Source organism: Perca fluviatilis, chromosome 20 (genome assembly GCF_010015445.1).
Source record: "Perca fluviatilis chromosome 20, GENO_Pfluv_1.0, whole genome shotgun sequence".
Classification (NCBI taxonomy): domain Eukaryota; kingdom Metazoa; phylum Chordata; class Actinopteri; order Perciformes; family Percidae; genus Perca; species Perca fluviatilis.
Window position 1 is genome coordinate 30824842 of NC_053131.1, and position 12359 is coordinate 30837200.

General features: G+C 41.5%; 1 protein-coding gene across 2 annotated transcripts in view; it reads left to right on the plus strand.

Moving 5' to 3' along the window:
• daam1a (dishevelled associated activator of morphogenesis 1a) overlaps nucleotides 1-12359 on the plus strand; it is a 30929-nt gene extending 18570 nt beyond the window's left edge. The window contains exons 15-26 of one of the 2 annotated variants that reach the window (XM_039785893.1): nucleotides 79-342; nucleotides 1710-1817; nucleotides 3034-3131; nucleotides 4328-4412; nucleotides 4822-4928; nucleotides 6275-6363; nucleotides 6600-6768; nucleotides 6889-6996; nucleotides 7401-7461; nucleotides 7616-7750; nucleotides 8483-8653; nucleotides 9768-12359. In XM_039785893.1, coding sequence (XP_039641827.1) covers nucleotides 79-342; nucleotides 1710-1817; nucleotides 3034-3131; nucleotides 4328-4412; nucleotides 4822-4928; nucleotides 6275-6363; nucleotides 6600-6768; nucleotides 6889-6996; nucleotides 7401-7461; nucleotides 7616-7750; nucleotides 8483-8653; nucleotides 9768-9971 — 1599 coding nt within the window. In that variant the 3' untranslated portion in view covers nucleotides 9972-12359. The remainder of the gene's footprint in view (nucleotides 1-78; nucleotides 343-1709; nucleotides 1818-3033; nucleotides 3132-4327; nucleotides 4413-4821; nucleotides 4929-6274; nucleotides 6364-6599; nucleotides 6769-6888; nucleotides 6997-7400; nucleotides 7462-7615; nucleotides 7751-8482; nucleotides 8654-9767) is intronic. The other variant, XM_039785894.1, reaches the window with a different exon arrangement.

Genomic DNA, 12359 nt, shown 5'->3' on the forward strand with positions numbered 1-12359 from the left:
CCTTACAAGATCCCAGCTTCACAATGATCACGCCTTGGTCATCCGTTCATAATGAATAATGTTATGTTTTCTTGTCAGATTTCTAGTGTTCCAGGAGGACCTCCTGTGACTTCCGGTAGTTTATTTCCTCCTGGTCCTGGTCATGTCCCGTCTTCCTCCTCTTCTCTTCCTCCTCCACCACCTCCTCCTCCTCCTCCTCCTCCAGGAGGCCCACCAGGTTTTGGCGTGGCTCCTCTTGCTCCACCTCTTCCACTCGGGGTTTCACTAGGAAGTGCCCAGAAGAAGAATATTCCTCAGCCGTCTAACCCACTGAAGTCGTTCAACTGGAGCAAACTGCCCGAGGTACACTTCCTGCTGCCAGGTCTATTGGTGCTGATGTCACTGCTGTCATTATACTTTTACACATATCGGTTTTACATAACGAACATAGACTGTAAAATGATTGGACGTACCATCAGTGATGTCACCCGTTGGTTTGTGAACTGCTGTTTTGAAGCCTCGAGTTTGGCAATTCGGATGACACCATCTTGGTTTTTTGAAACCGGACGTGACGGTTTTCTAACAAGAGGGTCCAGCTGTGGTGGCCTGGGTAAACCCTGACCAACTTCCAGCAAATTTGAGATTTGCTCTGCAAGTCAGTCTGGCGAAGAGCCCATTGAAACCCATTTCCAATGTCCCCAAAATCGAGGCACCAATCACAACCACTGATACGGGCTTTACACCAATCACAACCATTGAGGGGGGGGGGGGGTTGCTGATTTTCAACCCTTCTGAAGGGAGTCATCTAGTGGAGTTTTAAGCCAGGTGTTTTTAAGATTATTTTTGGGCATTTTTAATTCAATTTCAATTCAATTTGCCACTTTAATGGACAGCTAGATATGAAAGGGGAGAGAGACGTGGAAGACATCCAGGAAACCATCACAGGTCGGACTCCAACCGTGGACCTTCTATGTCAATGCATAAATCTCCATTTATGTGCGCCTAACTACTGTTGCCAGGCAGCCTGCTTTCCTTTACTTCTGGTCTCTTTGTCTTCTCTACTACTTCTTTACTACTTCTTCTGGTCTCTTTGTCTTCTCTACTACTTCTTGCTTATTCACAGATTATTTTGTTTGTACGCCCCCTAGTGTTTCGGAGAATACTGCAACAAACAATGCGTTGAGGTTAAACGTCTCCGTGCATGCTCGTAGTGCGCGCACCATCTACGGCGGCCCCCGCACGGTGTCGTGCTCGAGTATACCCAACCCTTTAGCGGCGAGTAGACGCGGACCTCCGTAATTTTTATAACTTTGATGAAGTGAAAACACACAGTGAGAGCGTCAAAGTACACCCAAAGTACCACCCCAAAACAGGTTCCGGTCTATTTTAATGTAAACAGCGCCATGGTTAGCATTGCTAAACTTCTGTCCTGGTTGACAAGCATCCCCTGCTTTATCTGGCGAAGATTGACTGCGGGAGGCGAGGAGAGGAATCAGGGATGTACAAACTGGAAATTAGGAAAAAGCCTTTGGTCTTTTCATGGAATTAAATGACAGTAAGAAAGTACAACATCAGACTGATCCTCTAATCAGCGAACTCCAAACAGCAGCTGGCAATCTCCATTGGGAGTAAACAGCTGTGAGATGCAGTTGAAATCTCTGGAAAAAAAAAATGTCAATTGGACCCTGAATTAACATTATGTTGGCAAACTGCATTCTTGTTTGTTTCAGAACAAGATAAATGGAACCATATGGAAAGAGATCGACGATGCCAAGGTGTTTAAAGTCCTGGATTTGGACGAGCTCCAGAGGACCTTCTCAGCTTACCAGAAACCACAAGTATTACACCCTGACATCCCTGCCATGACTTCAGCAACACTGCCCTTCTCTCTTGATTTTCATTCATTCTTTGTGTCTTTGGCACATCTATCCATCCATTCATATATGCCTTTTAATTGTGTCACAGATATTCAGACTTCACACTAATTCAAACATAAGTCCAAGCAATGCACTGTGACACAAGAGAAGACTTAAGGTTCCTTGCACGCTCAATGGTGTTTTAAGTCAACCCAACGTCACATTCCAGGCAGCGCTGCGACCATTGACTTCAAGGCATCTAACCCTAACCATAACCATTGCCTAATTGACTTCAAGGCAGCGGTGCGACCATTGACTTCAAGGCGTCTAACCCTAACCTTAACCATAACCATAACCATTGCCTAATCTTAGTCCTAGATACATTGGGGGCTTAAAACACAAATAAACTCCTTTGCACACTGAGTCCGAAATATTCGTACGTTTAAAAAAAGGAATCCGACCTCACGTTTTGATGGTAATATCCAGGATGATGATGAGGAGGAGCATGGAAGACGGGAAGATGAGAACGCAGACAGAAAAAGGAGAGCAATAGTGTAGTGATGGAGACGGAGAGCGAGAGCAGCGCAACAATCCTGTCAACGAGAGAAGCGAGGAATGAAATGAGGGAGAAGGAGAGAGAGGCAGAGCGACATCAGCGTCGCATTTTGTTTTGTTTTGCGAACATCTTCGCAAAAGATTAATCACTACGCTTCAGAATCAGTGTGCAAGGTTTCTGTGCGTTTTCTTTTAGATGCTTTACTCGAGTTTATCAGCATTTTCTCTCTTCTTGGGGTGTTTTCACACCTGTAGTTCGTTTGCTCTAGTCCAAATTAGTTGATGAGTTTGTAGAGGAGCGTTTTTCCCTTGGTTCAGTTTTGTTTGTTTGGTCCACGTTTTGGTGCGCATCCGAGTGCAATTGCTGCCTTCACATCTGCCCAAACGAACCGCACCAAGGGGGAAAACAAACTCTAGTGCGATCCAACCGAACTATATGAGGCAGGTGTGAAAGCCCCCTTAGTGAAACAATCTATTCATGAATAAAGTATCCTATTTTGTTGCATTAATGTTTATTTTTCAAAACGGTTATCTTCAGATGATCATTTTGTCATGATTCAAATGTTCCCAGTCTTATGTTAGCCTATAGCCTATATTGTATTGCATTCTTTTTGCCTTCTAACTCTGTTGTGTGTATTAACAGAAGGAGGCAGGGGACGACCTCGCTTTAGCTAAGAAGGTCAAGGAACTGTCAGTAATCGATGGTCGCCGAGCACAGAACTGTAACATCCTGCTCTCACGGTCAGTGGATGAAAGGGTTAGGAATGAATGAAAAAAACTAAATGTGGGTTGTTTTCCAGGGGAATCGGAGTTAAAATGCTCATTTTATGCTCATTTTCAGGTTCATAATTGTCTTTAGAGGTTATATTAAAATAAGTTTACATTGTTTAATATACACCATATTTTTGTTGTACTGCACATTGCTGCAGCTCCTCATTTTACCCTGTGTGTTGAGCTCTCTGTTTTAGCTACAGTGTGAGACATCTCACTTCTGTTCCATCTTTGTTGGGAGTCACACATGCGCAGTAGCTAGGTAAGGACTACTAGCCAGTCAGAAGCAGAGTATGAGGGCGTGCCCTGACAGTACCTAGGTAAGGACTACTAGCCAGTCAGAAGCAGAGTATGAGGGAGTGCCACGCTAGCAGCTAGGCGAGCATTAGAACATGTGTTACAAAGTGACCACGTTTGTCTCTGAAGTAAAGGCTGGACTACAATAGAGCTGTTTGGAGCAGTTGGTGAACAGGGTTTTCTGTTGGAGATGCTAAGTCCCTTTGGGGGGGACTTTGGGCTTTTTCACTTTGTAAATAATGTGCACAAAAAAGATATATGACACAGTAAAGGAAAGGGAAAAAGCCAAAAATCATAATATGAGCACTTTAAATGAATAGATACAGCAATAAATTACAGGCACATTATATATTGAAGTGAAACATCATCGTAAACTTGGATATTATGAACTTGCCTTTGTTTACCTTTGGTATTTACCTTATTGTTGGCTGTTTAAGGGGAATTTCCTGCCAATAAATTGCAACTTTATGAGCAACCTCAATGCACTACTACTTTTGGTGTCTATAAGGCCAAGTGGCCATGGTATTTGTTTTTTCAACAGTAACATTTTGGGGTGTGGGTGGGGTGGTTTTTTTTTTGTTGGGGAGGAGTAGGAAAGAAAAAAGAGGTTATTAAAAAAGTTATTAAAAAACAAAAACAGGCTTTTTGTTGTTGATTGAACCATTTCCTTACAGTCGAACTTAAAAGCCTCAGCAGCAGAAACTAGTTAATCCGTCTTTTATAGTTTAATAAACTCCTCTCTGATAGATCCCTATCCCTATTACTGTACAAAAACCACTAAGGTGCTGTATAAAAGAACATTGAAATGTAAAAAATAAAAAGTAGAAAGAAAACACACAAAAACAAACATCCCAGTGTCTGTGTTACAGGCTGAGGCTGACCAATGAGGAGATCCGCCATGCCATCCTGACCATGGATGAACAGGAAGACTTACCTAAAGACATGCTGGAGCAGGTACACGCACACAACACAATCTTAGAACACAATGGAAAGGCCATTTCCATTTTGATCAATATATTGGGAGAAAGTGGCCACGTCAGCTGTTGAGAGTTCCAGCTGTAAAAGTCCAATTTATTTTTCCCCATAGACAATGTCAGGTGACTGGCTTTTGTACTGATGTACTTCATCACAATATATTGATAATGTGATATAAAACTACATGTTCCATGGTAGACGCTTTTAGCAGCGTAATTCACTTTAAGATTTGGGGATAATATTGGATCAGTTTAGCCACTATGATGCCTGTTTCTGACTGAAACATTTTTATTATTATTTTTATGTCTGATAAATAAATACATACAAGAACTTTTCGAAATGAAATGCACATTTGACAGTTGTTGTGTGTTTATGTGTCTGTGTGAAGCTCCTGAAGTTTGTTCCTGAGAAGAGTGACATTGAGCTGTTAGAAGAACACAAGCATGAGCTGGAACGTATGGCCAAAGCTGACCGCTTCCTCTATGACATGAGCAGGTACACACACACACACACACACACACACACACACACACACACACACACACACACACACACACACACACACACACACCTACCTAGGGTTTTGTATTTTTTGATGTGTATGTGTACCTCCTCCCTCTTTTCTCCAGGTCTGCTGTGTTCACTCAGGTCCCTAGGAATAACACATTCCTTTACACATACAGTCAGGGCTTTAAATTTACTTTTTTGATCACCAGCCAACATAGTTAGTAGATTTTTAAGTTACCAGCCAATCAGATTTTCCACTAGCCACACGTTTGTCTAACTTTACAACAAAATTTCAGCTCTTCTGGTTTGTTTTGTGCCATTTTGTTCGTCTTCTCCGTTTCAGCGTAGCTCGTAATCGATTCCACGCACACCAGGCACGTAGCCAACGGTTGTATCACACGTCACAACAAAGTGTTCATGGGAAATGTAGGATGAGTACTAAAAGATAAAGATAAAGGTGGTAAAGATAAAGATTACATTTCCAAGCCAAACACACACACAAAACCGCCTGAATTTTTTTGGCGGAAAACAGACCAATCAGGCAACAGTGACTTGTCGCATTGTTTCTGCAGCCGACCGATTCAAACAGATGCAGTGTTGTTTGCTCATTCATCCCCGGCCAAATTGGCTAATAACTTCACAATGTTACCCGGCGGGTGTCAATTTAAAGCCCTGCATACAGTATATCCCGGACGAGCCCCCAAATATGTCACGTACGATAAAGAAGGGAGGAGACCCCACGACTCCCTCTTCTCCTTCTTTGTTTTTGACGCCTGGCATGTCTCGTGTGTAGTTGATTTTGGTTTTGAAGTTCTGCCTGATACATTTTTGTTACATATTTTTCTGTTCTCTTAACCCACTTAACATCCACGATTACACACTCAATTCCTATTCAGGGCATAACATATTTGGAGGCTCATCCGCGATATATGTGTTACGAAATATGTTGCGTCGCAAGTAGGAATTAGGGAGTAACAGTGAATTTTAAGTGGGTACGTAACAAAAATCAATCGGGCAGTTCTTCAAAATCAACTGCACACGCTACACGCCAGCTGTCACGAACAAAGGAGGTGAAGGGGGGGTTTGAGAAATACCAGGTAGTTTAGTTGAGTAAAATGAATGAATCAGACTGAGTGCGATAAAGTTGCAGGTTGCCAAAGACCTGAGGCAAGCATTTAAGGGTTAAACTAAACAAACATTTGATGTAGGATCTGCAAAGAAGTTTGTTAGTTTCATCACATAGGTATTTATATTATGTGATGTACAAAATATTTCACCCCCTACAGTTGCCAATGACATTCACGGTTTGCCATATAACTTCTGTCTTCACCCAGCATCAACCACTATCAACAGAGGCTCCAGTCTCTCTACTTCAAGAAGAAGTTTGCTGAAAGAGTAGCTGACGTCAAACCTAAAATCAAAGGTACTCTTCTAGTCCTAAGGGTCATTCGTTCACATAAAATGTTTGAGAGGAGTGTTACATTTGAAATTAAGGTAGATGTTATGAATATGGATGCATGCATTTCTCTCTTAAAGTTTCTTTAAAGTCTGTTTTGTATTCCCTGCTTAACATATTATAAGATATTCACTATTACAGTATTGGTTTGAGTGCTGTCTGTGAACATATATGACATTCCCTCCTTGTCTCCTTGGTTTCAGCTCTGAGTCTTGCGTCCAGGGAGTTGCTACAGAGCGGGACGCTGCGTCAGCTCCTAGAGGTGGTTCTGGCCTTCGGGAACTACATGAACAAAGGACAACGGGGAAACGCCTACGGATTTCAAGTGTCCAGTCTCAACAAGATAGCTGACACCAAGTCAAGCACTGACAGGTGCAGTTCACAACATGGCTCTGTACATCGTAGGCCTTTTAAAAAAAGCAAAACCAGCATTAACAAAACCAGGGACCTGTGAAGTTAAATGTTCACTATGTGGTGTGTATGTTTTTGTAGAAACGTCACTCTGCTCCACTACATGATCACTGTAGTGAAAAAGACGTTCCCTAAGGTGGCAGCTTTCAGCCAAGATCTGCAAAGTGTGCCAGAAGCTGCTAAAGTCAAGTAAGAAAACGCACACACACACACACACACACACACACACACACACACACACACACACACACACACACACACACACACACACACACACACATTTTTGAAGTAATACAGGCACAATGAAGTCTGTTCAAATAATTTGGTTTTAAAAAATATTGTGAACCTGTTGTAGTCATATTTAGAAGCAGTCTATTTAACCATCCCACCTTTTTAACTAAGTGTACAGGCTCTTTACAGCATCAATGGGACGGTACAAAACCTGGCAACCTCACTGTGACAACAAGACTCACTGACCTGATTGTGCCCCAAGAAATTGTTCGGTTTCTACCCCAGCTAAAACTCCAAATTTGAACAAAAAGCAGTTAAAAAATGTGCCTTGTGTCTCTCTACCTCTCCTCCCGTCTATTCAGTATGACAGAGTTGGAGAAGGACATTGGCAATCTGAGATCTGGCCTAAAAAGTGTTGAGGCGGTGAGTGAGCTCAGTAGAGTGCTTTGAAAGTTGTTCATTATCATCTGAGCATGTTTAATAGACAGACAACCTGTAAATCCGTTGTGAAGACTGCGCAAAAGATACATGTATGAAAAAAATATTCAAATCAATGTGTCTGTCTCTCTGTGTCCAGGAGCTACAGTACCAGCAGGGTCAATCCTCTCGGAGTCCTGCCGATAAGTTTGTCCCTGTGGTCAGTCAGTTCATCACTGTGGCCTCCTTCAGCTTCTCTGATGTAGAGGAGTCTCTCAGTGAGGCCAAAGAAGTGGTGAGTGGCCAACAGATGACATTTATTATGTTATTCACGTTCCCTTTGTCGCATTTTCTGCACCATCACAAGACTAAGCAGTCTCAAGCTGTAAATTCACTCAGTAATTAAACATCTATGGGAGATTTTGAATGATGTGTTAGACAATGCTCTCCACCACCATCATTAGGTCAAGAGCATGGACGGATGGATGGATGGATGAATGGATGGATGGATGGATGGATGGATATATTTATATATATATATGGATATATACTGTATATAGGGATGGATATACAATATATATGGATGGATATATTGATGGATGGATTGATATATAATGGATGGATATATGGATGGATATATGGAAGGACAGATATATGGATCATGGATATATGGATGAATGGATATATGGATGTGTATATGGATAAATGGATATATGTATGGATGACTTAATTGATCCTAAACTGGGAATCATCTGGGCTAAAGTAGCAAGGTCGCACCAAATGCTTGCTTTTGGGGGGTATTGTTGGGTCTCTGTAAATTATAGAGTGTGGTCTAGACCTACTCTATCTGTAAAGTGTCCTGAGATAACTTCTGTTTAGGTTTTAATACTGCATTTCACATCAAAGTTATATACACTATTTAAATTACTGTCAGTTACTTTTTATAATGTTTTAACTCTAAGCCACTTTATTGCCATGGCCCATTTACTATTTTAAAAGAATAAAGATATTCTTTCTCTTCTTAAAGTTTGAAAAGGCACTGAGACATTTTGGAGAAGACCCGTCCAACCTGCAGCCGGATACGTTCTTTGGGATCTTCGACACTTTCCTCACAGCTTTCTCAGAGGCCGAGCAGGACAACGAGAACATGGCCAGACGCAAGGAAGAAGAGGAGAGACGGGCACTCATGGAGGCACAGGTTAGAAGACATTATCAGCTCAGATAAGAGAGAGATGACCCATTCCTACATATAACTACGGAAGTAAAAGTTAAGCACTGTAATTTGTATGTATGCCATGTATTTCTTGCTGTATGCCCCACATGTACTGCTCCTGTAAGAACGCTGAGGACCGCGTAGGGAGGTGGGTCGTATAAAAAACACGCTTTCAAGCCGGTGAGCAGAGTTCGCTTACCTGGGGAAAACAAAAGACTTTCACCCGGGTAACGCGTGTTCATTCATTGGGAGTGTTTTAATCCAAACCACGACCTTTTCCCTAAACTTAACTAGTCGTTTTTGGTGCCTAAAAATAACTAATAATAAATAGTAATAATAATAACTGTCGCCGCCGCATGACGCTCACTTTTTGTCGGCTAAACTCAACTGCCACAGCCCCCGATCGGACAGTCATCTTGCAGCTGCTCGCGGCGCCCTGTAGCCGGCTCCCAGTGACCTTTTGTCGGCTCAACTAGCAACGGGCCCTGAAACAACTGGCACCTCATGGTAACTGGTATGCGGCTGAAAGTAACCACTTGCCGGCTAAATTTAACTGTAAAGACCGCGGCGGTCGCCTAATTTCTTGGGATATCAAACAAATTGGAACCTACGAAATTTTCAGACGATATCACACGAACCCGTTGATGAGAATGCGTTGCAGGCATGGTTGCAGTTGTTAGATGAATAAAAAAAGTGGGTAACACTTTACTTGAAGGTATCTACATAAGAGTGACATGTCACAGTATGACACATGAACCCTAACTCTAACTCTAACCCTAACCATAACTTGTCATGACAAAAACTGAATGACGCTTAACTAAAAGAAGCGTTATGTCATAACCATTTATGACACGTTCATGACAGTGTCATGTCACTCTTATGTAGCTTCAAGTTAAGTGTAACCAAAAAGTGTTGTACCCTTTTCACTCAGTCATTAGAAAAATATTGAAAATATTTGACACCAACTTCTGACAGTCGACATCGCCCCTTTTCCCTGCTTATATAAACGGATACAAAGCCTGATGATCACCTCTTTTCGTGGATACATGTACAGCATCCATCCATCCTCTCCCGTCATGATCTGTGTCTTTCTTTCCAGCTGAAGAAAGACAGGGAACAGAAGGCGAGGAAAGCCAAAGCCAATGAAGAGGAGGAGGGCGGTGAGTTCGATGACTTGGTGTCCGCTCTGCGCTCTGGAGAGGTGTTTGATAAGGATCTGTCCAAAATGGACCGTAGGAGACAGAGGAGAGGTAACTTGGTGGACATCAGCCGGGAGAGACCCGTAACCAAACTGAACCAGTAACAGGACACCATTTTACCCTTTGAATGTGTTGTGTTCGTTAGTACAGTGAAAAGCAGACACTGGAGCTGTTACAATGTAATTTATGAACCGTCATGAATGTATCTTAATGTATTGACATGAAGCAGAACACTGTTCCTTTTTGTTCTTTTATAATTATTGAATAATAATTATACAGTTTTTAGGGTTTTTATGTTCTTTTAATAATACATGTTTTTTTTTAAAAAAAGAGAAAAGAGAATAGTAACAAAAAGACATATATGTTCTCAGATATGTGATAACTTATCGTCTTATAGTATATTTGCACTAGTTTGCACCTCTGGTTCATTTGTGAGTTCTTTCAGAATTGTAAACAAAAGCAAATCTGTCTGTTCATCCTCTAAAAACATGAACTGGTCAATATCAAATTTATAACCTACCAAATAAAGAAACTATAATATAGTAACTGTCATATTAAAGTGACTTTAAACAACAGTTTGTAAATATCTACACAATTGTGTCCTGCAGAAATTGCATTTTAATTGCACTAAAGTTGATGTATTCATTTTTAATATTTCAAATCATTTTGAACCAAACACTTTTTTGTTTTTGGGGTGGATTGCATATAAAAAAGAATATTAATTATAATTGTTTTTCTCTAGAGGGACGTCCACACCAAGAACATTAGCTAATACGAAAACGATGTGAGCGTCCTCACGGATGAACGATTCTACTCAGAGTTCAGATGGATTTTGATTGGCGGTCAGTGTTTGTTTTTTCTTTTTCAAATTGCTCTGAAACTGATCCCAACTGCCGTCGTTATTGTTGGGGTGTGGACTCCACCATTCATTTGAGTTAGAACTATTTTTCAAGCAATACAATGCATATAAGGTGAAAATCCCATGAATCAGGGAGAGTTGAGAATATGTTGATCCATTTGCAAACTATGTATTACTACGCATAACTGTGTACAGTGTAGAATGAAAAGAACACTCAATCTATAGTTTATGTAATGTTAAAAGTAAGACGTTTGAACAACGCCGCTATATCGACGTCGATTGGCTTTGCAAAATTTTAACCAAATTCACACAGTGATTGAACATTGCGGCACAACTTTCATTTACCCATGTTAAATGGTACGACTTTGAAAAGAACAACGTTGCTATATAAACATTGATTCACTTTGCAAAATCGTTGTAATGCCGTCTAGGAATATATTTATTGTTATAGTTCTTGGTGTGGACGGTTCTTAACCAAGGATCAGTATTATCAGTTGATACGAGTATATACAAAAGTCCAGGTGTGTTACTTATAAGAATTACAGTCCCCTAACAAGGCTTGTTCACCAGCAGCTGTAGCCTGTCCACAGACCAGACATCAAGCGTCTAACGCTACCTAGCGTTTCAATCAAATATGTATAGATGGCCAGATAACCAATAGGCGGCCATTGAGTGGGTCACTGATCCACAGCGTTCGAGGCGGAGCCCCGTTCATTCCTATGAGAGTTGCTCAGTGGCGAATAAAGCCAAAAAACATCAACTTGCATTCGTCCGTAAAGCAGGCGCACTAGAGACCCCCGCCGGCCAGGCCGGCTACCTCCGGTTTAGCGCTTTGCTAACTTAAATGGGGATTAAATTATTTATTTGTGCGGCTCTTCTAGACTTTCCAAATGTTATCGGACCGAACGGATCAAATTCTGAGAGTGACTTACAAACTTCTCTTTCGCCATGTAAAAATATTTTTGGCCCCAATGGCACCACGTGACGGACACGGAAGTTGTAATTCCATTGTTTGGCCGCTATGTCAAATTGGTTTCAAATCCCGGAGCAGGAGCTTCAGTTTTCTATCCCCCCAAAAAGGGCAGGGCCTTGGCGTTATGTAAAGTTCTCTGCGTGTGTTGGTGAAAAAGCTGAGGAATTTTTGCGTTGCTGCTTATTTTGCCAATGAGTATGATGCCCTGGGTTTGATTGTGAACAGAACTCACCTGGGTGCATTTTGAGACCTCTTCAAGTCAGCGTTAGATCCACTTATCCGTCTTTAAAACTCTTTCTCTGTATTTCCCAGTATCACTATGTTCAGAAACTGGTGTCGTCCGGCGACTTTCGCGTGCAGAAAATCGAGTGAAGATAATGACCTCTTCTGAAGAGTCCAACATGTTTTTTTTTATTCCTCCGTGTCCTCCTTGGCTACTAGCAACTGCGTCATTACTTAGAATTCCTTATGGGGGACACAGGAACTATGCACTATAGCTTTAAGACTGCCTGCATCCAAGGCAGGATCAAGATGCTTCTTTCTGAGGAGTGAATGTTTTCCAAATGTGTCCAAAACCTGTTTTGTATTGTGAACGACTTGCTCAACTGTGTAAGACATTTGGACTATTTGATTGAATGTAAATAAAACAATATAATGCTT